We start from the raw sequence: 27,797 nt of genomic DNA on the forward strand, positions 1-27,797 counted from the left end.
GGATACTATCCTACTTTTCTGTCATAAGAAGAAACCTAATGTTGGAAAACATGGATCGAGAACTGATTAGCAGTTTGCTACGCATGTGGACTGGCAGAGCTATACTGGTTCTTTTCTGAAAGGAGACTAATATTGCAGATAGCAGACTGTTTGGTTCAAATTGCATGTACTGTTAACAATCGATAGAGACGTTGCATCTACAAGCTTCTTGCCCAACACTGACTGCAAGCTAAAAAGATAATGCTGTGGACTAGAAGGGGCCAGGCTCTAAAGACTTCAGAGAGATCGAAAGAGATAATGGCACTGGGATCAAAGGGTCTCAAGAAGATAACAAAAGGCAGACTTATGGACCTTTTGTCTCCAGGAGTGTGAAGAATGCACTGAGTTCAGAGGTTGTCACACTAGACTACACACACAGACACACACACACACACAATAAATTACCTTTGCAATTGGTTAAGTGTCAGAGAAAGAGGAGGTGGACCATCTATACAGAAGGGTATTTAATGTCATGCAAACATTGTAATGAAGAGTATTCTGTTTGTCCTGTACCTGGGACCAGACTCCCTGCATATTTCAATAAACCTAACAACTGATTGAAGAAAAGAACATTTTCTTGAATCTACTTAATCACCATCATTTTTTGTAAGTTACTTCACCTAAAAACAACTGACAGGTAAATTAAATTTCCACACGTGTACTACAATACTGTATTTATAAACAATAAATACATAACACAGCAGGGATGTAACTGTTACAGTATGTACACTAACACTGTACTATATGTTCATGTTTGTTACATAAATTCATGAAGACCTTTTATTTAGTTAAAAAGTTTGAAACACTATTAAAGTTAAGAAAAGTAACTTATTTTGGGTTTGTGACCATTGATGTACTGTACATACGCAATACATAGAAATTACAAAAGCAAATGTAAAAAAAAAATATTAATGTATTTAACTTTTACTCATTATATACTGTGGGAACAGGGAGATCATTTTTCTTTCAATCCTAGTATGTGTCGACTGTGATTTTGCTTCCACATATGCTTCCAGTTCAAGTTCTTATCTTGCTTGTAGCTCTGGGGTTTCGTGCATAGTAATTGTTGGTAGCAGCATTCGGACCTTTGCCTAGCCATGTAATGTAATCCACAATTTTGAACAATAGCAGTTTTTTTTTTTGTTCTTTAAATTAAGCAAAAACTTTTTACTTTGTTTAAAGAGATAAGCCAGTTAAAACAGTAAATGTGAATTTATTGACAAACGTAAGTTACAAATTACTGATGGAACCCTAGTTAATTTAATTTGGAATTTAAACTTTTACAGACAAGCTGTTCAGAGAGACGTAATATTGTTTTATTGCCGATTTAATTTCAAAAGTCATAAACTGTGTTTCTTTGTTTTGGGGGAAACAGCCACACAAATGTAAGTGTAAAACTGTAGGACCAACAGCACTATGGAATACAGCCTGTTTTGAGAAGTGTTAAATCTTGTTTTCAGTACTTTATTCAGTTTATGGTTTTTCCTTCTTTTAATGTTTAAAAAAAATGTGAAAGCAATGAACTGATATGTATGGGCATACAAAAAAAAAAAAAAAAAAAAAAACAGTGCTTCACTTGCTTGAATCAGTTTTACATTTAATGTACTTCTATATAACACCAGTACCTACCACTGTCAGATGTGCTTTGCAGAGTAAAAGTGTAACACTCAGGTTTCACAAGATTTTTAAATAAACCTTTAGAGTGCAATATATGCACGTGTGTTGCTGTTGTTGTAAACATCTGAACGCTCATTAATACTTTAACTTTTAACTGTTGTTAACTGGATTAACTGTTACCTTCAGCAATACCACTGGAATAAAAATACTGATATCGCTAAAGATTCTGAATTCTATCAGGCAAACAAACACCTAAATCTACAAGCTAAACATGCAGCTTGTCGCGGCTTAAATTATGTAAATCATAAAAAGACGATTTCAAGAACAGAGCTGAAGAAACCGTATACGTCTAGAACGGAGTGAAAAAACATCTGACAGTATGGTTCAAGCACAGTTTTTCTTTTGCAGACGAGGAAACGAAAACACCGCTAATCTCTGTAGAAATAACTTTGTTGTACTTACCAATTGGCTGTGAATATGTCACTCAAACATCAGCGTTATAGACCAAAAATCACCAAGGTGGCCTTAAGTCCCAATACCTGATATACGAATGCAGCCAGATTTCGAAAATTGTCCTATAAGAAACTAAGATGTAAATTTCCAAACTTCACCCACAACAGCCAAGGTTTTTTCAAATTCCATCTAATGAAATGCTGGAGTTGAAGACAGGCATATTACTTCAGTTTCTGGACACAAGATCGAACTCAGTCTCACGCATTATGGGACAAAACATGAATACAATGCAAAAAAGAGAAATAAATACATTTCTTCACGCAACTCTTTAGGAACAAGTCCCCCCTGCTGCGACAGCAATGCTAGTAACACCTTTCCTACACCAAATCAGAGCAACTTTTTCAACACTTCAGTTACTAACGACACTTCTGGACACTTACATGAATGATTTAACAAAGGCAATATATGCAGCACATCCGTTGTCATGTTATTTGTCCCATCCAATAATTTATTTTACTAGTACCGTGTGAAAACAAAGAAAACGTGGTTATTCAGGTCTAAAATTCAAACTGCGAAAAAGCAGCAGATTGAAGTGAGGTGGCTATGCTAGATCATTTTAGTACTGATTTAACTTGCAGACAGGAATACTTTTTGTCTGGGCCGACTTTCCAGTTAAGTTTCTGAAAGCTGTTTATTTTACATTCTGTTCAGCAGCCTCTATATTAGCCTTTTGTTTAATGTGTGATTCTGAAGCTAAAGCGATCGATCGTATTTTCTCCAAAGACACATTAAGATATGCAAAACAATCACCTCCATCTGCATGTACAGTTTCTTTGGGAAATAGCTGGAAACGATCATCAGCCAAAATATATTTTGCTTTTTCTGTCGTCCATTTCTACTATTTTACCTCCAATGCTGAAAACTAGACTTTAGCAACCTAAATGAAAATGCAGCACCAACTTTGTCCCACCACCCCTTACTGCACAGTACAGGTGACAGAAAAGCAGTAAAGATGCACCGATAGGCTGATTAAAACACTGGTGTCATCTGAATAGTAAACAACAACAACAACGTTAACCGCTTTGGAGAATTTTGGTACATATTATTTGTGAATGTTTTTGGTTTGTTTTTTGCTTGCGTGCAATGCACACAGGACAGCGACGGAATAAAAAAAGGCCATCTACAGAAGGAAGATACACAGTTGCGTCTCCTGCGTTGTGCAGTAGTTAATTTAAACAAGGTTTCTTTTTTTTCTCGAAATCGCGAATTAGGTAGACCCCTACTTATTATGAATCACATGACTGATGTTTTGGAATCGGGTGTTGAAGAATTTATTAAACAGAGGCTTGATTTCTCAAATTCCAGTTTTGAAACACAGAACTGGGTGCAAGACTAGGGACAGTTTTGATGGAGATACCTTTCATAGGTCTGCAGTGTGAAGAAGCAAAAGATGGGATATAAACTCATACCAGCCCTGCACCCAGTCCTAGATTTTACGGCTCTCCTTAATTAACTACAGTCAGACCTGTATTAAACAGACCACTCAAGGGACAGTCTAATAATGGCCCCTTAACACAGGTGGTCTCTTAAAAGGGGGCCATAACTTAAGAATTTTCTGTTTGTCTCCGACATGCTTTCCTGTAATTGTGTAGGCCTATGTCTTACATACACTGTAAAAGCCAAAAGATGTAATATGAATAAAAAGTAGTATGTCATTTAATAACACTCATTTAGATAACGCATTTACAAAACAAATTATTTTGTGAAAGTAATGAATGCTTGCCTGTCTCAGGTCACACAAAATGTTTTAAATCCTTTGCAAATTTCAATGCCTGTGTCTGCCTTTCAGGTACGTGTTGATGATTCACTGCATCTTGAAACCAACGCAGGCATAACCATAAGATACTTTTCGATTATCGCGCAGTAATTTTCTGTGTTTATTTTCCTTTTAACAGTTTGCCTTTAAATCTTAAGCCGCTACATCCTAATCATGAGAACATTCTGTTAAATTAGCAGGAAAGGACAACACAACACGAAACCGACACACTGGAAGCTACCCAGTTCCCGGCAAGTGTGAGAATGAAATGCAAGTTAAAGTAGCATCTGGGGGAAGTGATTAATGTCATTGCTTGCTCTTGTGTTCGAATAATGAAAAAGGTGAAACAGAGTCAGTAAGTCACCAGGACAACAAGGTAAAAAGAAGCAACTTTCCTTAGTAATTAAGTTTAATTAAGATATTGAATCGGCTCAAAACACGGTCACGTGAACAAAAATAAAAACCTAAAGCTTCAAGCCTTAGTTCTTTCCGTTTCAAAATGCTGTATCTGCGTCGTTCTAGTGCCGAATTTTTCGGCAGTTTTTTCTGGCATTTACTGTCTTTACAAGTTTACTAACTTTATTTCTGTCATCTAGGGAGGTCCCTTTGTTTCTCCACATTTTCTCTCTCTTCCTCTACAAGACAGCGCTGTTGTTTTATTGATTATGGATAAAAGACCGCTAAAATGGTTAACGTATTCCTTTGAATTTAGGACATACTATTTAAAAACATTTTTCTTATAAAACAGTAGTCCTGTGTAAAGGTGCTTAATACAGGTTTGAATCAGTTGCTGGGTAAAAGAATTGTGGTCGCTGGTTGCGTTAGACAGGTGGTCACTTAATACAGTTAAATAAAAGCACAAATATCATTTGGAGGAATTTAACGTGGTCACTTAGACCAGGTGTTCGCTAAAGAAAGGTAGTCACATCAGCAGGTTTGACTGTGTATTATTTAAATGAGAGGCAAGAAGCAATCAGGTCCCTGTTAAAAAAATTGTTCGTCCTTTATACTTGCATGAACAAGTCCTGACCATAGACTTATAGACTCTCACCTCACACACTCCCGCTGTGCATTCATATCAAAGCAGATTAATTGTAGTCACACAGTGTGATTTTCTAAACCTGACTGCGGTATATAAGTCTGCAAAAGTTTCAAAATTATATAAATTATTAAACTTCTCAAAACAATACTTAGTATATTATTACACAGTTTAGGAACCTACCCGTCTAGGGACCCGGTGTCATGAGGGTCGGCCACATGAGTACACACTGCTTTAGATAAAGCGGGGTTGACCTGGGTGACAGACGCAAGTAAACAACACGCGTATCAATGCCCCGGAAGCAGCTTGTTACGGACACTTGTATCCAAGCTTCTCTGGATTGAACCGTCAGCCTAAATGTTGATTAGAGCAAATGTTTTTTCATCCCTGCTGCAATCTGGCTCATGGTGTATCTCAACCAACAAAAATATGGCTAAACAGAAATATTCAAACAGCTGTCATGCGTTTTTTCTTGCTCCAGGGTCAAAGCACCTCGACCAACATCCTGAGGTGGGTCTGCAACCCGGGTATGACCCAGGCACGTGGTTTCACACAATGCAGGCCTGTGACCCTGGTAGCCAGAACCCAGATCAGGACCAGGGCAGGAGTGCCACTGTGAAAGGAGCTCAGGATAGCCAAAAAGCTGCAAACACTTTTTTAAAGTGTCTGTACTTGTGTGTAAATTATTTAGGTCTGAAAATATTTCCTAAAGTGTGAAATAACCAAAGCATTTTAGTTCCAGAGTTGGCCACGTTTAATAGAATGCAACCCAGAAGCCTTCCAGTGTGATTGGAAAGTAAATAAATGGAGAAAACAAGTATGAAGAAATGAGAAGGGCCCAAGATAGAATTAAACGTGTAATAGTATTACAACTTCCAAAAACATTAAAGCTGGACGGAGAGAGAACGTTACGTGAACAAAAGAATATAGAACAAACATTTTGGAAAATGGTTAGAGACTCGGACTGTGCTTGGTAAATATGGGTGCCGAAAAAATATATATACATCTTTGAGATTTTTGTTTCATGTCATCATGCAGAAATAGGTATTGAATCGTTGGATCTCAGTCAAGAGTTGCAGTAGGCTGATCCATTGCGGAATTTAAAATTCCGACCACTGTATGTTGTTGTAGTACAACAGAAGAAAAAGTAATAAAAAAAAAACCCTACTACAAAAGACAACTACCAGGTTACATGTATATTCCCAAATAATGCACTTGAGACAGAAAAATAAACAGATTCGTATCCATTGCGTGTGTGTGTGTGTGTGTGTTTTTTTTAATTATTTTTTACTCAACATAACTAAATTAGATTGGCTATGTCAAGGATGGTTATGGCCTACTTTGTTGTGGATAACCACAATCCTTATTAATTATGTTTTTGGAAACGGTAAAACTAAACATAGTACAAGGAGACAAACATGAGAACAAATATTACAACACGGTGTGAATTTCAGTGATAGATTGCATACGTGAGCTTTAATTAACCATACATAAGTGAATGCATCTCAATCTAGTGTTTCGGCAGTTTCTTTCCATGAATATATAAGTAGGTTTCTCCGTGAATACACCACTGCGTGTGCTAACTAACCACTTCCACTAACTTATTCATCATAGTAATACTGACACCGTTTTGTTAATATCGAGCTTGTGTTCCTGCTAAATACATATGCGTTGTTCTTACGCGTTTTCTAATGTTTACCTTGTAGACATCTCCATAGGTGCCGCTTCCTATCCTTTGAATCAGCTCGAAATCTTCCTGTGGATTCCTCCTGGACAGGTCGAAACTAGAATTCATCATTAGAACTACCGGTTCTGGTTTGATATTTACGTTAAGAAACGCCAAGTACTTTGTTTTGAGGCAGGTAGAAACAAACAAACAAACATACGTCAGAAAACCACAGCTCCACTTCACTCTAAGTTTAACATGGCTTCCACTGCAGAGCGCGCGTGCGCAGGGTGATGGTTTACATTCCCCAGTGGCAGAGTTAGGAGAGAATGCTCGGAAGAGACCTCAGCTCAGTGCTGCTACGCACCAACACAGTAGTTACAAGCGTCCAGAGCTTTCTCTTGATATATTAAGGAAAGTAGGAAATTGGAAAATAGATTATCCAGCTTTTTTATAATTATTTATGTTTGTATTTTTTATAACAAGTCTATAAAACACAGTCAGTAAGCTATATTGGAGTGCTGCTGTGGGGAAGACGTTTTCAACCTATTTGAAAGATGCCCCCTGGCAAGAGTTAAATGTTGCATTAAGCATCTTTAAATGTCACCACTTTCAAAGAGTCATTGTTTGCTGTGGAAGGCTACAGCAACATTGGAAAGTGGCCTCCTGTCTTTTAAACCCCAGCAAAAATACGCTTCATTTGCAAGGATCTATGCATCTAACTGCTGTTTATGTCAAACAGTTGTTTTTCTCCTGCATTATTACATTGCAACACTTTAGTGCTGTATGTACTGCTTCATGTGTTTTTGGATTTGTCTGCCTATACTGCAGTTTTGCTACAACATTTATTAGATATGGTAGACCAGGCACCATGTGACTAGTCATGGGTCAGGAGATCAACCTTATAGGGTAGGTGTGGGATGAAATATTTTTTTGCAAGCTGTGTAACATCACCCTTTAATTTTCTTTTTAAAAGACAAAACTGTTGTAAACCTTTAAAATGCCGAACCTGAAACAACAACCAACTCCACCTGTTTTTGTTGTGAATGCAAAATGCACGTTTCCAGGATGTGCTTATACAATGTGAACTCACTTCCTAACAATCACCAACTTTAGAAGGAAAACTCCCACAGTCTTCAAACAGACCAGAGGCAGTCCCAAGGAGACAGACATTTGCATATACAGAGCTATGAACCTGGTTTCATATGCACTCAAGTAGCAGGGATTTCTTGTTTGTGCTGGTGTAGAGTTCACATGTCAATTCTGCTCCTCGTAGAACCTTATTTAACATATCTCAAGTAGTAAAAGTAACTGTTTCAAGCATGTCAGTGACCCCCCACTATCCACACTAATTTAAAAAGTGAGCTTGCCAAGGTCATCTGAAGCACATCTGGAAACCAACAAAGGACATTGTTTCGTTTTAATATAGCCCTTACTAGAGGGTCAGAATATCAAACGTTATTAACGCATTTGTACCATTCTCCTCATTTCTATTTTGTAATTTCTTGGAGCATTTTTAACATGCATCTACCCGTTATTTTTATTTTTGCACAGTCGTTTTGTTATGGATGGGAAAACTGTTTTCATAGCTCCTCCCACAGGTTCTTATCTGTGCAGCATATAGGAGAGGGGGGCTTCGCCTCTTTGATAGGAAGACAGTATTTGCTATGGTAGCAGAAAAAGTAGGTTTCATTATATTCAAAGTAAAAAATAATGTCTGTAAAACAAATAAATCTTCGGTAAATTATAAGGGTGTAAAGAAATATTTATAATAATAATAATAATAATAATAATAATAATAATAATAACAATAATAGGGGATGCAGGAGGCTTTGTGCCTCAATTTATATTCAACAGAAAGTCAAAATGGTTGATGGATAAGAGGAAAACATTTTTTATTCACCTTTTAAATGGTCATTCTAATCTGGTACTGCTGCAAAAGCAAATTAAGTGTCTGAAACATGCCTATGGCTAATTGTTACAGAAGAAATCGAATTCCTGACGGAAAATTAAAGATTGCTTGTGACAAGTCCATGCTCTGTACATACTGGTACACAACTGAGGCCACTAAGCCTAAAACTAAGGTTTTAAATTAAGCATTTTTGATCTCTCAAAATTCTATAGTATTCTGAATGCTGTTACATAGTGTGTGCCCTAAATCTATAATAGTAATGCTGTATTAAAAAATACTATGTTGAAATAACAGCATTATACTGCAGCTTATTACAGTTATGATGGAGTACATTGTTTTTTTATGGGCTACAATACCTATAATTATTTAAGAGGAATACATCAAATGTCAAAAAAGAGATGATTTGTTAAATTCATGGTGCATGTCCCAATACTATATACATTCCTCTAACATTACTTATAAAAAAAAAGACATTTGTATTGGTGCAGTGATAAAATGTAATTACTTTAGACAAAGACCGTTTCTCTTTGCCAGAAACTGGCAAGCTTTCTCCTTCTATTATTTTAAACCATTTATAGTTTCTTGTCAGACGAGCTTAAGAGTCTACTTAAATTAGAGAGCAACTGCTACAGCTTTTCATAAAGTTAAAGCTTCACTTCATGTACAGGATTTTAACAATTGTACCAGTTGTGTAAATGGGCTGTCCCTCTTATGACTAAATAATAATTTATAAATGCCATTCTGTAATACCATTTATAAAAACAGCATCTCTCCGTAGCAAATCAGTAGCAAAACAAAAATTAGCCGAAAGGCAGATATCAGGTGCTTAGTTGGCTTCCATATTCAAGGTTGCACAAATTACTGATGCTTTACCATCAAAAGTGATGAAACAATGTGGCATTCTGGAGATTTAACAGCTGATTTCCACCCCTGAAGAACAGGCTGTAATCTAGAATAGTCAGGTATCCCTTCAGAGCAGTTTACTATCCTTGCAGACGCGTCAGTGCTGTCCTGGCTGTGCCAGTGGTGGCCCCACACCCCTTTGACAGCAGGGGTTACTTGTTATTCTGTACCCAGCGAGTCTGAACTGACCTACTATCAAACTATGCTATCACAATAGCAGCTGTATGATAATTGTTTAGACATGTACCTTGCTCTCTGTAAGTTTTATTGAAAGGGTTAATATATATTTTGATTGAATACAAGTATGAAAAACACAAAACAAAGACTAGTCAATACTTTTATGAACAGGAGTACAGTCCAACCTGGTTCAAATAAACAGAAATCTGTAGTTTTCAAGCAGCCTTTCCCATATGGAAAAAAAATATATACAGTACAACTCATACATGCTTCTTCTGTGTTATGTATGTATAATATATTTATCATATATGTTGTGAATTTAACATACAAGTATAAACATTGTCACATACAAGGAAAAATTCAACATATAAAATCTAACATGTCTACCTTATATGTTGACTTATATATGACTGCTTAATGTTAGTGTCTTACCTGGACACACATGAAGTTTGCATGGTTGTCATAGATACATACTGGTACACTGGATCCAATAAGGATTTGTATATCAGAGTCGAGCCACGATAAGGAAAGGAATGAATAACATGGAACTTCAAATAGCACATAAAAAAAAACACAATGAACAAATGTAAATTACTTTGTGAATTTTTAATGAGCATAGAGTATACTTGCAGTGCTTCAGACAGACTGTATTTAGCATTATTTGCATTATTAACTTTTTTTTTTAAATGCATCACAAACAACTGCAAACTGGTCATCTTTATCAAAAATTCATGTATATTTTCAATCTACAGTATGTGATGACATGTAAAAGAAACAGTACAGACAAACGTTTGCTTTATTTAGTGAAAACAAAACACAAGTTGAATTTATGAAATTATGTTTTTAGTTGGTCCTATCCTATTGTTAAAAAAAGTAACATAGTTGTAGATGTATTAAAATAATAAACTATTATAAGCCTTGTTTAGGAAACTTAAAATAATAATATTTAATCTTATAAAAAAGGAAGCATTTTCATTTTATAATTAGTCTCTTTTGTAATAATAATAATAATAATAATAATAATAATAATAATAATAATAAAAAAGAGGACTGTGACTCTACTAGCAAATGGGATTTTCACAGCAAAGTTGTATGTGTTGCATTTGAAAATAAATGTATTCCTGATAAGTAAAAGTACACTTCATAATAAGGAAAAATGCAATGACTATATCAAGATTAACAGATTCTCTGGATATCTTATCACAGAATATATCTAAAGATTGGTAAAAACTGTGCATATTGTATTTTTTAAAACATACATTTTTATAAATGTGTATTTGTGTGTGCATGTGTTTGAATAGCCTGGTGACTGAAAATTTCCATCGTTGTATAGTAAAGCTTTTTTCATATATGTTCTTAAATGAGAATAGTATACATGTTTATTGGTCAAATTACAAAAAAGTTGTAGAGTGGTCTGTTGTGACCCTCTCTGCTTTTACAGTGTTCAGACAGACACCTTTTGGGCTCTGCAATAATAAACTGCCTGAGCATTCACTGAGCATGTCTGTCTTTTTTTCTCTGCTGTTGAATCCTTGTAAGGGCTATCCATAAGCCCCTGTCTCATCACAATACTTGCATCTATGGTTCATATGAGTTTGCTTGTATGAGGCACATATGAGTACAATACTATCTTGTGTAAGACAAATTACTGTCTATTTTTGCACGACAGTGCATATATGATTTTTACAAGTTTGCTTATATAAAGTATGTGTTTTTCAGAACCTCGTCTCATAAGAAAATGGTCATTATTGTACCATGATGCTTATATGGTTCATATAACAAAAACTTATATGGAACTTACTATTGTACACATCTATGTATTATACACTGTATCTATTTTTCATATGGGTTAAAACAGCCCATTATTTCTGATTGAGTTGTTTATGAGTGTAGAGGGGTTATTAAGGCAAATGGTATTATTTTATCTTATCACTGTGTTTTGTCCCTCAATATAACTCTTGCTTAAACTGTGTGATTTCAGTACTAATATTTAGGTTAAGGGATGACAGTGTATTGCTGGCAATGCTGTCCTGTCCATACTTCAAGTTTATTAAGGAATGGTCTAGTGTTTACAGTCTAGACCTAAAATGACTGCTGATGCTGAGTACTGCTAAAAACAAAATGATAATCCTTCTATAACCATTTACAGAAATGGTTCCTGCTAAGTTACCTTTATGAAGGTTTGCTACAGTCATTTTGCAGTTTGCTATACTTTCTTATGTTTTTTTTTATTTTGTTGGTTTTTTGATAATTTTTGAAAATATAATGTGGACATAAAATATTAGGTAATTTAGCATTTACTGTTGTTCAGGTAAACATTTAAATATTTGTGAACAGTAGAGAAAAATGATACATTTTGTATGTGACAATGCTATTTTTGAATCATGAAATGCAGTGAAATGAGCAATTTTATGCCAAGAAAAAATACAACCTAGGTTATGGTCACGTTTGTAATGCAGCAGGGGGCTTCCATGAAAAGCATCCAGACAGACCAAAACCAGATCACATGACAGCAATTAAACAGGTTCTGTCAAGAAGAGGGATACTAACTCCAATGTTTGCCCATGAAGACTCCTGCCTGGTTAACTCATTTTTACTAACGCAATGGAGCGAAATCATCTCTAATAAACATCAATTATTATTCACATGACATCAGATTGTAAAGGAACCTTGTGTAGCCTATTCCCTTTGGCTACAATTACTGAATATGGGGGGTATGACTAGCGGAGCAATGATATAAAAAACCAGAGGAATTCAGCAAGGGTATAAACAAAGAAGTGTAACTTCACTGTTGCCTGAAGCAGTAAGCTGATAGAAAGCAAAACTCACAGTGAACAGGTCTCCTTATTGACAAACACAGACAGTTATGTTTCTCTAGTCTCCCAGGGGCTGATGCTTAAAATGTGTTCATAGATTCTTAATTCCATGAGGCACACAATATCATTTTAGCAAGCTGACTGAAGCCTGCAGTTGTAGATCACTGTGGAGCAGGGGTCTCCAACCCTGGTCCTGGAGACCCCCAGTCCAGCAGGTTTTATAGGTGTCTTTACATCATCAGTGGCTAAAGATCTGGTACACCTGTTAATCATGACTAATTAAGCCAATAATTGGTTCAATTAAGCAACTGAGAGATTGGTTGAAACAAAAACCAGCAGCCACAGTAGCTCTCCAGGTCCAGGGTTGTAGACCCCTGCTGTGGAGTATATTCCCAAGTGCAAGCAGGAATAAATACATACCCAGGAAGAGTAGGGCTATATTTAGAAGTGAGGGGTCGCTATTATCTATTGATACAGGTTCTCTTCACCTCTCTTACTAATTATTCTGGCACGCTATATTTAAACTTTTTCATTATTTATCTCTCAAGGGTTTCTTACAGCTATTGTATAGTTTGCTTATTTGTATGAATTATACACAAGTATATCTATCTCCATATATTAGGAGCAAAGCAGTTATACAATATATGAAGTGGTGCTCTTGCTGCCCATGAAATGAGGGGTCGGTGCTCCCTGCCGACGCCACAGCACTACACCCCTGTACATGCCTTAAACATGCCGAGTCCCACAATTATTAGAAAATTAATAAAGGAATAAATAGGATTCTGTGGCGACTGCTGTTTATTACATCTTCTATAGTTTAGTCTTATGTGTGCCCTACTTCATCAAAATTACAGACTGTGCTGGCTGTCCAGTTTGTTTACATTTCCTAAAGGTAGTTTCCGCTTCTGCCACATTGTTACTCTGTGAGCATAAGGCTTATAACTATAAAATGAATACAAGTTATGGGTGTACGATGTGCTAAAAACGTTATACAGTGTGAGTGCGTGTGTGTGCGTGTGTGTGTGTGTGTGTGTGTGTATAACGTTTTTACCACACTCACACAGACATCTGAACACCTGAGCAATTTTAACACTCAGTCATTACATGATGTTAATTGGTCTTACACACACAGCCATACAAATCCTTCACTTCATATCTACTTTTTGAGACACTTCTGACTGTGTTTTTTCTCATCTCAATCTCTTCTCTCAATGTATTATGGTAGTAGGATATTTATATGTGAAGTGCAGCTAAAGGATCAAACATCATTACTTGCCGTCTGGAACTTTACGAGTGAGAGGCGATGGAAGAGAGAGCGCTACAGCTGCCAGTGTATTTGCACTCACATTGTCGCAAAGTCCTAGCAAGCAGCATCCACTTTAAGATATCTGTATTTTGTTAACGGATACAAACATGCGGCGGGTCTGGAGTCACATCAACGTGCATGCTCAAATAATTTGCCACCACGGAGGGAAGTCGTGGGCAAATGACAAAGGAGATCACATCACCCGAGTACATCATTTAGGGAACATCATCGCAAACATGTATCCAGCAGGGGTTGTTCGTTATTAGAGCAACTGAAGCAGAAAGACGAGGCGTGCTGCTGTCCCCTTGACTGCGAGAGAGCCAGTGCAGCACTAATGAGCGAAATATGGAGAAGCAGACTCTAATCACGACAATCAGCTTGTCAATGAGCCTCTGTTCTTTGATATTGCTAATCACTGCTATATTCACTGACCACTGGTATGAGACCGACACCACGAAGCACAAGGAGAACTGTGAGTACGACGGGAGCGAATCCAATGACCAAAAGAGCCGGGTGATGCCCATTTATCACCTGCCTCTCAGGGACAGTAATAACCCACAGAGGAATCTGAGCTTCCTAAACCCGGTGCCTGCAGAGAGTATGGAGGACGATCTACTGGAAAACTGGAGGTCAATTTTAGGACAGGGAGTTCTGGAATCTGAATGCGGGCGTCCATTGTTCTCAACCTATGCTGGACTGTGGAGGAAATGCTACTATCTTGACATTGACCGGGATATTGATAACCTAATTTCAAAGGGTAAGAATGTTACTTTTGTATTCGTCTGTGCATGGGGGAAAAATCTAGTAAACCCCACTGGTATTAAATCTGCATTGTGTGTAGGTATGTTTCAGTTTGATAACATATATATATATATATATATATATATAATATATATTCTATATATTATATATATATATATAGATATATATGTATATCTCTTCGCTGAGGTATCGAATCAAATGTGAATAGGCTGTAAATCTCAACAACAATCAACGGATTAATGTTTCCTTTTCGGGCTTTACCGTTGAAGGGACTTTAATCAATAATGCTTGATCAATCTAGAGTTTTCTAGCATTTTACGGTGTCAGAATTCCCCTGCTTATTTATTTGAACAAAAATAAGGTAGGAGGAAAAACAGAATCGAAGTTAAAGAAAACTGATTCGCTACAAAGGCTAAGATTTTTAGTCGGTGTAGCCCGTTTGAAACTCGCTGTCTGTTGTCATTAGAGGGCATCCCGTACCCTCCCCCCCCCACCTTGATCCACGGTCTTTAACTCGCAGACTCATCGCAAAGCATCACTGAATTCTAGTATTTAAAATCTTTAAAATTTAAAAGTATTTTAAAAAGCATACTTTGTTGAAAAAAAATTATAGATACTATAGACTGCGCACTTCTTTGGGATAGTGTAGTGCCTTTGAAAGCACTTCTGCTACACTTCAATCAGGGTTTCATACTAGTCTGTCAATCTGAGCTACCGGGTAACTCAAATTGTCAGAACACCGGTGTAACGCCAATTTTTGCTACTACCGATAGCAAAATATGACATGCATATGCTTTATATTTTGCTAACAATCTGCTACCTGTACCAAAATTGAATCTGTATCTATATACGTTTTTTTTGGTCCAAGTTAAAACAATCCAACAGTTCATCTTGCTGGTTATATAGAGTAGTTTGAAAAGAGTCTAAAAAATATATATATATCAGAACTAAAATAATGTAATATAGCATATTTTAAAGCTAATATCAACAACATGATCGTAATTCACATCAATAAATAGCTTAATAATAATAATAATAATAATAATAATAATAATAATAATAATAATAATAATAGTACCTTTGCAAAACAATTTTACACAGGTGTACTTAACGTTTCAAAGAATTTGCAGTCACCTTATTATTGACTTTTTATCTTTTGCTTTTAATTAAAAAACGTACCTAGCTCTATACAACGTCGTAACCAGAGCTGTCATTCTACCGAGGTCAAACTAAAGCCAAGGGGACACTAGTCAGTTGCTAGAAAATGTAGAATGAAATCTGTTGCTTCAAATTTCATGGGACACTATTCTACACTGTGTAGAAATTGCAGATAGAATGTTGATGGACAACACAGAGAAAACAATGCATAGACGATATTTCCTATAAAAAAGTTGTCCACATACTTTTCACCAGCATTTCTTTTTTCAGTATAATACAATAAACGTTATTCTTAAATATGTATATATAGGATTGTATTAGTAATATTTACCCACGCCTCCAACCCAACACAACACGACCATCATGACAGTAAAAACAGACATAATGAAGCGTTCTTACCTTTGTATAATGATCAGCAGATGTGTCAGTCGCACGAAGAGCATAGTGTGTGGTTTTCACTAACTGTATAAATTATTATTATTTTTTTTAACTTTTTTTATTTTTTATGGGTAAATATCGGGACTTTCTAGCATCGGGAAATCGAACTGTATCGACCTATAGGGACTGTTAGCAAGTATGAATTATACCTGTTGAGGATTATTTTTTCTTCTACAAATCCGATCTCGTTGTAACAATATTTGCACGTTGCGTCTGCTGAACTGCAAGGTTCAAACGGCTTTAAACCAAAACTAGGACTCGCTTTTCCATTAATGTTAAGTTGTGTCAAATGAAAGCATTTAATTGAGAAATAATGACCACTGAAAACACAACTTGGGAAATTAAACCTAACGTAACGTTGCAATTTAACATACCAAACTGGCTTTTTTTGTTGTACTTTCTATAGAATATAATGCCAACAAGACATTGTTTAAAACGGTTCATAGTAGTACATCTGCTTTTTTTTTTTTTTTAAGGAATATACTATTAATAATTTTGTCGACTTACTGCAGCTCCACTACCTCTTGTGGCATTACTGAGAATTGATAATTACTACCAGCAATGGACCGCAACCTTTTCTTCGTTTTTTTTTTTGTTGTTGTTGTTTTGCCAGCAAGGAAGCTAGTCACGTGACTTTTTACATCACTTTCTGGGGCTGATTTATTCTATGATGTAATATTGCTTCTACAAAATCAACAGTCCTTTTGATACAGTTGCTTGCAACAAAGTTGCCTGAAACTTGCAGCTTGCACATTACGGCCATGACTCGGTAGTACACTTTACTAACACCAGCTGTCTGTATTTAATACAAAACTATTACACGTGGAGTAAAATGTAACTTTACAAAACAAGTACTTTCTTATCCAAAAATAGTCTGAGCATGCGCAGTACACAAAATAGGAACATTTGATAGGTAGCATAATTTGACGTGTCACCTGTTCTATGAAGTCAGTTAGTTCTGCATAACAGCTCATTAGAAAAAGTTCACCACATTTATCATAGATCCAGATTCTTACATTTATTTCACGTCCCATATAATTGTTTAAAACCACAAACTCACCAATAATTATTGGTACTTAATGATTTGATTATGATTACCTGCTTTATACAAGAAAATAAACAATCCTGTATTTTTCTTCAGATGCAATAACTGTTCATTATCATTAATTATCGTTAGACTAGTGACTGATCAAAAAAGGGTCCATTTTAATTTGAACTTCTGGCATGAGGAAGTTCGACAGATAAAGGCGGCGACCTTTTTGCCTACTGCACATTGATCTAACAGGCACATTCTCCGCTTTATTGACCGGTCACTAATTTGATGAAAAGTATACTGTGAAAAAAAAAAAAAAACAACAACAAAAAAAAACTTTTGTATGAAACATACACTATATTCTGTATTGCCAATTGATTTCATAAAACACCTTAAGTTAAATGTCGCCTTAAGTTTTCCCTTAAACGTTTGAGGATGTTGCAGAAAACAACTTAACACATTTAAATGAACATATAAAGGAAAATGTATCTTTCAGTGTTATACTTAAATGTATAACTCAAGGTGTTTTATGAAACCATCCCCACGAGAAATGTAGTGCTTAAGCAAAATATCTACTTAAAAAAAGAGAAACGAAGAGACACGTTTCAGCGTCAGAATGCCTTTGTCGTCTTTTCAGTTCAACTTTAAGACTATGTGAATCTTTGGTTTAAAAATACATATCAAGTAAGTATTTAAAATGGCTTGTTCTTTGCAGTTTAGTTCGAAATTAATTGTTAATGTTCCATGACAAATTGTAGTTTTCTTTCAAATTACGAAGTGAAACGAGTAGTAGTTATACTTTTCTCAGACAGTATCTGATGACAGCATGAAGCAGAACACATATCTTAGTGACATTGACATTAAGTATATTCTTAGTGCCCCTTTCCATGGGTTAATAACTAGACATTGATTCAAGGGAATGAAAGTCAATGGATTGTGTCACTAACTGCTATTCTGTTCTTTGCTTCTTGTTTTTTTGTGCTGGTGACTAATCACTTTCTGTGATTGCATAAATAATAGAAATGTACAGATATGTTTAAATATTTATAATAGATGCGATGAATCAGAGACTGGAAGATTGATGCACACTGAGTGCTCTTCTAGACGCAACATCAACATATCTTACAAGGTTAAGCTCAAAGGTTAATTGAACTCGGTCATTGTGTTAGTAGACGACTTATATCGCTTATTAAAGGACTCGTGATTGTAATTTGCTTACTGTGTGCCATCTTGTGGCCATTTATTATACTACAGTTCAACAGCTTTAGGAACAGTTGAAATAGTAAAGAAAACTGTGTCCTACTGTATTAAGCCTTTTGTTTTCCCGTAATGCTAACTTATTAATGTATTTTGGGGGTACTAAGAAATTACATCACTTGTTTCCTCATTTTACCCAGGTATTGCACAGCAATGCACATCTGTGAAGTACCATTTCTCACAACCTATTCGCCTAAGAAACATTCCCTTTAATTTGACCAAAACTATTCAGCAGGATGAGTGGCACCTCTTGCGTAAGTACATTCTAAAATCAGTTCCATAATATTTGCATATGTTATTGTACTTGTACCCATATTATTAAGAGCAAGTTTATTAATGGTTTGGAACAACATACTGGAATTAAATATATATTGAGCACCTTAACAATATGTCATGATTAATGCCTTACCTATTTTTCACAAGTATTGTGAAGCGCTGCTTAAGTAGATCATCAAAAAAATTTACTAGTATGCATACCGCCCCACTTTAACTATGCTAACGAGTCACGCTCCAGGTGTCTGGCTGGAGGTTAAAACATGGTTCACCTCCAATATTAGTGCGATGGTTGCAAATACATTTTTTCTAAATATGGACTTGTTTGACCAACACATGTGTGATAAGTAATATTTTTTGTAATTGTAACTTTTTAAAACTAATAATATACTATTTTAAGTGACTATATTGTAGTAAGAAAGAAACACGGACAATTTACAACTTGGCAAATCTGACTCATGCCTCGTGCTACATGAAAACACGTCTCAGTACTTCTCATTACAAAAATATATTAGTAATTATAAATTAATAAATTAACAAATTTAAAAATTAATAAATCGCTTAAAACAACATTTCAATACACGTCTTGAACTTTTTGCTTAAATGTTTTCATTTTGTTTTTCTTACAATTACAGTACAATTAAGAGCAAGACACAAAATACAATGACTTAATTCAGAATAAGAGCCAACTAGGTTAATGCTGTATATAGGTTAAAATTAGTGCTGGGACGAACACGGGATTTTCATGTTCGGATATATCAAGTATTAATTTATATATAAAGTGCCTATAGAAAGTCTACATCCCTTAAACTTTTTTTTCACATTTTGTTGTGTTAGTGCCTCAGAGCTTCATACATTTAAATGAGGATCTTTTTCCCACTTATCTACACACCATACTCCACACTGTTAAGGGGAAACGTTTTTATTGAGAACAAAATTATATATTAAAAATACAAAACTGAAAGATCAAAATTGCATAAATCTCCACCCCCTTCAATTAGTACTAGGTGGAAGCACCTTTGGCAGCAATTACAGCTGTGAGTCTGTTGGGATAGGTCTCTACCAACTTTGCACAACAATATTTGACCATTCTTCTTTACAAAACTGTTCAAGCTCTGTCAAGTTCCTTGGGGAATGTTGATGGACAGCAATCTTCAAGTCATGCCATAAATTTTCAATTGGATTAGTCAGGGCTCTGACTGGGCCACAGGGACGGTTACCTTTTTGTTCCTTAGCCACTCCAGTGTAGCTTTGGGTCATTGTCATGCTGAAAGATGAACTTCTGTCCCAGCTTCAGCTTTCTTGCAGAGGGCAGCAGGTTTTCCGCATGGACTTTTTTGTACTTTTCTCCATTCATTTCCCTTCTATCCTGACCAGTGCCTGCTGGTGAGAAACATCCCCATGACATGATGCTGCCACCACCATACTTCACAGTGGAGAGTAATACTTCACAGTAGGGATGATGTTCTTTGGGTGATGCGCTGGGTTGGGTTTGTGCCAAACATAATGCTTTGCATATAGGCCAAAAAGATCCATTTTGGTTTCGTCAGACCACAAAACTTTTTGCCACATGGCTACAGAATCTCCTGAGTATTTTTTTGCATGCTTCAAAACGGGATTCAAGGTGGGCTTTCTTGAGTAATGGCTTCCTTCTTGCCACCCTACATAAAGGCCAGATTTTGGGAGTGCTTGGGATATTGTTGACACGTGCACACTTTGACCAGTCTTGGCCATAAAAGCCTGCAGCTCTTGTAAAGTTGCCATTGGCCTCTTGGTAGCCTCTCTGATCAGACTCCTTCTTGCTCTGTCATTCAGTTTGGAGGTACGGCCTGATCTAGGCAGGGTCTTGGTGGTGCCATACACCTTCCACTTCTTAATAATTGTCTTGATAGTCAAGGCCTTTGATATTTATTTTTTTTATACCCATCCCCTGAGCTGTGCCTTTCAACAACTTTGTCCCAGAGTTCTTTTGAAAGCGCCTTGGTGCTCATGGTTGTGTGTTTGCTTTGAAATGCACTACCCAGCAGAGGGAAACTACAGAAACTGCTGAATTGATCCTGAAATTGTGAATCGCTACAATTTAAAACAGGTGGAGGCCACTTGGTGTGTGATTTTGAAGCTAATTTAGGATTGCTATTACAAGGGGGTGGACACTTATCCAACCAAGCTATTTCAGTTTTTGTTTTTAATTAATTTTCTATAAATTTCTAGAATATTTTTTTCACTTGGAAGTTGTGGGGTAGAATGTGTAGATAAATGAAAAAAAAAAAAAAATCCAGGCTATAAGGCAACACAAAATGAATTTTGAAAGGGGGTGTAGATAGATAAAATAAGGTTAGCAATATTAAAATCGAAACAAAAAAAATTTGCTTCTTCCACACCTAGCCAATCAGAAGTGATAGAGGTGGGATGTAACCGCAATTCAGTTTTTTTAGAAACTTATGTGGCTCTCTATAAATATACACAGAGTGTCTTTCTAGCAAGAGAATGAACGTTTATATGAAAAGGTTTTTAAATGTACACAACAAGTTTAAAAGATTAAAAAAACGTAATTTCAGTTGGTTAATCTTGTTTTGGTCCAGGTAGATTTTGCAAGCCTGATAGCAAAAATGGTTGCTCCAGGATCTAGATTATTAGCATATTGTGTTATTTTCTTGAAACACTGAGATATTACTTCCTTTATAGTGATCATCATAGATGGTCAGAAAAATTAAAACAAAACACACACACCAATGTGGGATTGCAGCGTTATTCATTACACTACACATATGTGGTGGATCAATAATGCTGTCGGTAACATTTCACTGTCAGCTATCCTCTATTTTGTATGAACACATTATTGCTGTATATAAACACATAATATCAATCTGAATTTCTAAAGCACCGTTGATGCTGAAATCGTAATAGAAACTCTTTCAATGTCTGTGTGACTTTTAGACTTTCCTGCAGAATATTTTGCAACGAGTCTGGGAACATGTCAACTACAGGTTTGATGAACTAGTCACAGCATGAAAAGGTCTCTGATGTAACTTTCTTGATTTCTGTTTTTCCTTTGGCAACAAAAGATGTTATTGAAGCGCTGGTTTTCTGAGTGTCGCTGGCTTTTTGCTGTTTTCATGATCTCTCATGCTTACCACAAACATCGCCATTCTTGCTTCCACGTCCCACCGTTAAAAGCAGTCCTGCACAGTTTACAAAAACTTTCTTTTGATTAACTTATTGTTCTTTTTGAATCACCTCCTTTGAGATATTGCTTAAAATGGGAAGGAACTTGTTAAAACGTGTTGACTGTTAGATTTCCTGCCTTTACGATTATATTCAATCCTAGTATTTACATTACCAATCAATGAGAATGAGTCTATTTTACCTATGGACATTTTTTGTTATTCAAGGCTGGAAATTTTTGGCTCCACAGTATGTGTTTGTAAAAAGGAAGAGTACGTTTGTTTTTTTTTTCTGATCAAATTGAAACTGGATCAATAACTGCATGCATTTGTGGATTTTTTTAGCAGTGTTGCTGTAAACAATAAAAAGTACTATATGCTTAAGTTAGCAGTATTAACCCTTACAAAATCGGTTATATCTCTATAGTATGGTATATATAACTTAAGTTAATGTGTCGCATTCTCATAATCATTGACTGGTACTGTAAAAAAGCATGGATTGGAAATAATCTTAACACAAACATGGATACTGCAATGACTTAATGGCATGAAAGCATATTCAGAAAGACAGTTGGCAAAAATAAAATTCTTCTGTTTCCCTAAAGATCCAAAACAATAGGCAAGAGCATGCAGGTTTGTATGCTGTTTTTAAACAAAAAATGAAGGTAATTGAAAATAACAGATTAGATATTGCTGTACAATGTTTGCTGTAGTAGGCTACATGACTAGAGTGTGTTTCTTTATACAGAGGCCTACATATTTTTACGCATTAACATACTTATAAAATAAACTTGTTTTTATAATGGTGCTTTTAAAAATAGAAAATGGGTGTGTCACTTGTGCTTAATTGTATTCCAATAAATAAAGACTGGTACCACATTTAACATCTTGTAGTTTAGGATGGTGCATTTTCTTATTAATTTAATGTGTTTACTTGTCTCAATGTTTTGGTTTGCCTTTATTACATAGGTGCTTAATACTTGTTCTGAAATGTGCATTAATATTTCAGATTAAATAAATGTTTATAGTAGGGCTGGTCCTGAAGGCTGCAGGAGTTGTTAAATAAACAATCCTGCACACCGTCCAGGAGACGTGTGCAAAGAACGGGAGCATCCAGCTAAATAACTAGGAAGAGTTGACAGGCCTGGCAGGGTCTTACAAATAATATGGTCTGCAGTTTTTAAATAACCTCACTAAAATAAAATGTGTTGTCATTCACATCTACTACAACGCAGGCTTAAAATACGTTATACTCGCATCTATAACTATACACGTCACTTTTTGTTCTTGCCAAATAAGTTATCAAACAGCTGCTCTAAAACTGCTGCAATGAGAAACTTATACCATTTTTTCTTTCTCTTTTTTTATAACTTCCCTTCTAGAGGCTAACTGACACTCCACTTCTCCCATTAAGGAATTGAGTAATGGCTTGCTGATGCTTTAATTGATTGATTCAAACTTATGGATTCCAACTGAGGTTGGAGAAATTTTACAACATTTAAAAGACAATCGCTCAAACGCCTATTAAACAGAGCAACTAACCTCAGCATTATGTAATTTATTTATATAACCATTATAAGTCATAGAAATTGGCATGTTTATTTCATAGTATTTTTTTCCAATTGCCAGTATTGACAGACATGGCCACCTTAATGACTTAATTTAGTGTTAGAAATGTCACTAGAATGGATCAGAAGAAATAAAGAAATAACAAATGTTTGAACTGTGCACATTTTTAACACTCACAAAATAACATTTAAATGTCATTATTTTAGACAGCAATTCCCTCTATAGACCATGCCTGTTATTTCCAGTGGTTCAAAGGATGGCATTCTTTAAGTTCCCTGAGTGAAAATAATGCAAAGACAGATAGGGAGAACAGAGTTCCTTGGACGGGCTGGTCTGACAGTTCTTTCCCAGGGCTCAAGAGAAGTGGGCTAGCCAGGTAGGGGGCGAGACTCCTTTGCAATAACGCATTGACCCGTAACGGGTCATGTGTGTTAGCATAAAAGGGGACTGAGAACCGTAATCTGTTCCTTCGCATTTGGTTTTACATTTACACTGAGAAGGACTGTGAGAGACCCTGTTAGAGAAAGCAGTATTGTGAGGTTTGTTTGTCTGTCTGTGTGTAATCGTCTCATTTGTTACACCACACTAGACGGCTAACATGATTCTGGAGCTGTCGCCGAGGGCCAGCACTAAAGCCAGAACAGCACTGCACTGTCACAAATAACCTGTATCTCCCACCATGAGTACGACTGCACTCACCCAGGACTGGTGACTGTGTATGTACTATTGTGGGGTGGATACGTGTTGTTTATTGTTATTGTTTGGGTCTGCAAACCTGATGTTTATTATTATTGTTGTTGGTGGTCACCAGACGTGGATATAAAAAATAAACAGCACTTTTCCAAGCTGGATAGAATCTCTGTCTGTTTCATTTACGCACTGCATCACCCCTGCACCTGCATCCGCTCAGCCACTTTGTCACACTACTACATTACATTTTTATACAGATCCGTCCTTTTGTTAACTTGCAAACATGAACAAGTCATCACTCATAGAAAAATGTGTATGTTATGGCAATTGATAACAATACAATAATATAGTGAAAGGAATTCCAATTACAGTGTGAGTACAATATTTCCATGTTGTGTCAACCAGATCTGCGAAGAATCACCGCTGGGTTTCTCGGCATGGCTGCTGCTGTATTGCTCTGCGGGTGCATCGTGGCGACTGTCAGCTTCTTCTGGGAGGAAAGCCTCACCCAGCACGTGTCTGGGCTCCTCTTCCTCATGACAGGTATGCACCTTTGGTGGGCTACTACAGGCTCTAGCAGACCTACATCATATTCTAATCTAGGGGAACATTGGCAATTCTGCAGGTTTAAGAGGTTAAAAGATGGCTAAGAGGGCTCAAGAAAGCAGTAAATGCAAAGTGCATTTAACCCACTAAGTACCGAATAAAACATTATTTTAAAAAAATAGCAACACAAGCTGTTTTAAATAAATATTTCTTCATAGATATCTATCTATCTATCTATATCTATATCTATATATCTATATCTATATATATATATATCTATATATATCTATCTATCTCTATCTATCTATCTATCTATCTATATATATATATATCTATCTATATCTATCTATATATATATATATATCTTTTTTTTTAAATCATTCATTTTGGCTACAAACTGAGAACAGTCAAGTTAGATGTGCCTGTAATTAGACTGGTGAAATTTCACACCAGCTATGAAGTGCAACTTATAGAAAATGGATCAGTGTGGGTCGACATTAGACATTTCAAATTTTTAGGCATCGGTTTTGAGGCGTCAAAAGTATTGAGGCATCATAAAAGCATCTGAAGGGCTGTATTTGTATAATTAACAATTACATTAAGAGTTAACTTTTGCGGTGAACAAAATTTGAGCAAATTATCATAACAATATAGTTAAAGAGAATTCAAATAACGGGTAGATGCCAGTTAAAAATGCTCCAAAAAATTACAAAATAGAAATGAGGACAATGGCACCTAATGGAAACTGTGCTGTTTTATATACCAGCTGTGGGTATTTCATAAGAAAGGCCTCATAAAAAAAATAATTGATTGAACCTTTTTTTTCTCAGGCATATTTTGCACAATTTCGTTGTGCACCTATGCAGCAAGCATCTCGTACGACCTGTCCCGGATCCCATCATTTATCTATGGTCTTCCGAATAACGTGGAGCACGGCTACAGCTGGTCGATATTCTGTGCCTGGTGCAGCCTGGGCCTGACTGTGGCCTCGGGGTGCCTTTGTACCACATACCCCTTCATCAACAGGACCAAGATTATACAATCAAAGACCACCATGGCCTCTTCTGTGTGAACATTTATCAGGAGGACTGCGTTACTACAATGTTCTGTTGGTTTTTTAATGGAAATATTTTCCAAAGCTATTTTTCTTTCTTGTTTTTATGCTTTACCTAATGTACTTCAGTTCTACTCCAGCAGTCATTTTCAACTTTACATTTCCAGATATGCCATACTGTCATCTGCTGGTAGGAATGGGTATTGTAGTGCAACAGAAATTAATTGGATGGTAGATCATCAAGGTTGGGTAGTTCTCAGTTGTACCTCTAGGTGGCACTAGATTGTTGAAAGCTGGTGACCTTATTACTGTGACTAACACAACATAACTATGGCAGGCTGTCCATACAAGCCTGGGATTTACTGTTGTTTTTTTTTTTGTCTGTGGATTGACCATAAATCTCCCGTCTCCTGGAGGGAATGGTATTTAATATTGTACTGAAAAAATAGAACAGAAATCTAAATGTGTTATTTAAACAAATGCAATGAAAATATCTTATCTCCCATTGGAAACAATGACGTTCTACCCTACTACTGTTCAGTTTGTGTGGAAAGTGTGATGTGCGTCTGATCTCTTGGGATTATTGTTCTCGTGTCCTGATCCAGCCAACCCTGGGGTATTCCTTCAGTGTGTGTATACCGTGAAACCTGCTGACGTCATGTTTCTAAATAAAGTAACATAACAAATTGACATTAGTTTTCTGTACTTTATTCAACGTTGTCGTTTTTTTAAACATTCCAGAAAAGATAAAATAAAGTAATTTAGTACAACATGTTAATGCAACCTTAATTTAATGAATGTAAGAGATTTAATTGCAGTACATTACGGTAATTCTCACACATTGTCATTCAATAGGCATCCCTAGTACTTCATTTCTACTCCAGCAGTTATCACTAGTAGGAAACTAATTCAGATTCTTCATCAAAACACAGCTGGACATAGTTTACAAGGCGTTGGAAGGTCTCCTCCGGAATCAGAGACCCCTTCAAAGTCTCATAAATACACATCATAAAGGACAGCATCTAGACTGAGATGCATCAGAATTTAGACAGCTGAAAAGAGCATTACTATAATCATGTTTTACAAAGAGACACATACATTATATGAATAAAAATAATCCAAACTGGCGTTTTTATAAATATGTAATAAAGTTTACAGGAAGAGAGTTAAAACAGGTTCAGTAAATTCCTTCAGATTTGTTTGTGTTGAAAATTTGTATACTGGATTCAATGCACTATTTAGCTTAAGTGTCCTACAGTAAGATAATGGTTACATAGGCAAAAAAAATTGAATTGAAAAAGACCAGCATTTGATGGAAATAAAGTCTCATTTTCCTTTGACATTTTAATATGGAGGTTTTCAACTATTTGGCTATATAATAGCCAATATAGTAACCAATCTATGCTCTATCTGCACTCTATTATGAATTATGAGCCAGGTTTGTATGTTGATGATGTCATCCAACGTGGCAGCCGTTTTTACTGTAGCAACTTCCCTTGAACAACCTTTAAAGACAACCACACTAGGATCATGTGTGCCAATTTTTGGTTCAATTGGACTAGCGGTTTCACAAACTTTTTTGTAGTCAGTTTTGCATGTTGTTGAGGACATCAAACGTGACCCCCATGTTTTTTATTGTAGCAGCTTCCCTTTAAAGACAACCAAACTACGATCATATGTGCCATTGGGCTTCTTTCAATCGGACTAGTGGTTTTGGAGAAGATCTTTGTAATTTTGACATCATGCAGCATAGCCGCCACACCATACAACCCATCAGCTTCTTACAAACACCAGTTAATCTTGGACTATCCCTCAACAATTATACCAACTTTCAGTACTCTGAAATAAGTTGTTTTTAAAAGACGAGTTTTTACATTTAGGCTAAATGTTTTATATATATATATATATATATATATATGGCAACCAAATCATGTGACTTACAACATAAGTTGTTTAGCATTTTCCATCTTCCCATAAGCATCTACCAACCTACCAAATCCGGTGAGTTTGAGCAACTCTGGCGGAAAGAAAAATAATAACAAGAATAATCACAACAATAACTGCCTTCCCAGCCTAGGATTTGGAAGCCTAATTAGCACAAACACATTT

The 27,797-nt window shown here is 36.0% G+C and overlaps 2 protein-coding genes across 8 annotated transcripts in view; one reads left to right on the top strand and one right to left on the bottom strand.

Moving 5' to 3' along the window:
* The window catches only part of map4k3b (mitogen-activated protein kinase kinase kinase kinase 3b), a 100,136-nt gene extending 93,245 nt beyond the window's left edge, over positions 1-6,891 (bottom strand). For all 7 annotated transcript variants that reach the window (XM_041250192.1, XM_041250191.1, XM_041250190.1 and 4 more), the window contains exon 1: positions 6,664-6,891. In XM_041250192.1, coding sequence (XP_041106126.1) covers positions 6,664-6,762 — 99 coding nt within the window. In that variant the 5' untranslated portion in view covers positions 6,763-6,891. The remainder of the gene's footprint in view (positions 1-6,663) is intronic.
* Positions 6,892-13,800: 6,909 nt separating this feature from the next.
* Positions 13,801-26,352, top strand: LOC121315273 (transmembrane protein 178A-like). Its single transcript, XM_041249314.1, has 4 exons — positions 13,801-14,501; positions 18,533-18,646; positions 24,494-24,631; positions 25,465-26,352. Exons 1-4 carry the CDS (start codon positions 14,090-14,092, stop codon positions 25,704-25,706), a joined length of 906 nt encoding a protein of 301 aa, XP_041105248.1. The 5' UTR covers positions 13,801-14,089; the 3' UTR covers positions 25,707-26,352.
* Positions 26,353-27,797: the final 1,445 nt, after the last annotated feature.

The sequence above is a fragment of the Polyodon spathula genome, chromosome 5 (genome assembly GCF_017654505.1).
Source record: "Polyodon spathula isolate WHYD16114869_AA chromosome 5, ASM1765450v1, whole genome shotgun sequence".
Lineage (NCBI taxonomy): Eukaryota > Metazoa > Chordata > Actinopteri > Acipenseriformes > Polyodontidae > Polyodon > Polyodon spathula.

What these genes read in the sequence shown, in the direction of transcription:
- LOC121315273 (XM_041249314.1), top strand. Translation starts at nt 14,090, where the DNA reads ATGGAGAAGCAGACTCTAATCACGACAATCAGCTTGTCAATGAGCCTC. An exon ending in TGATAACCTAATTTCAAAGG is followed by an intron (nt 14,502 to 18,532) that starts GTAAGAATGTTA and finishes CATTTTACCCAG; the next exon opens with GTATTGCACAGCAATGCACA. An exon ending in GGATGAGTGGCACCTCTTGC is followed by an intron (nt 18,647 to 24,493) that starts GTAAGTACATTC and finishes TGTGTCAACCAG; the next exon opens with ATCTGCGAAGAATCACCGCT.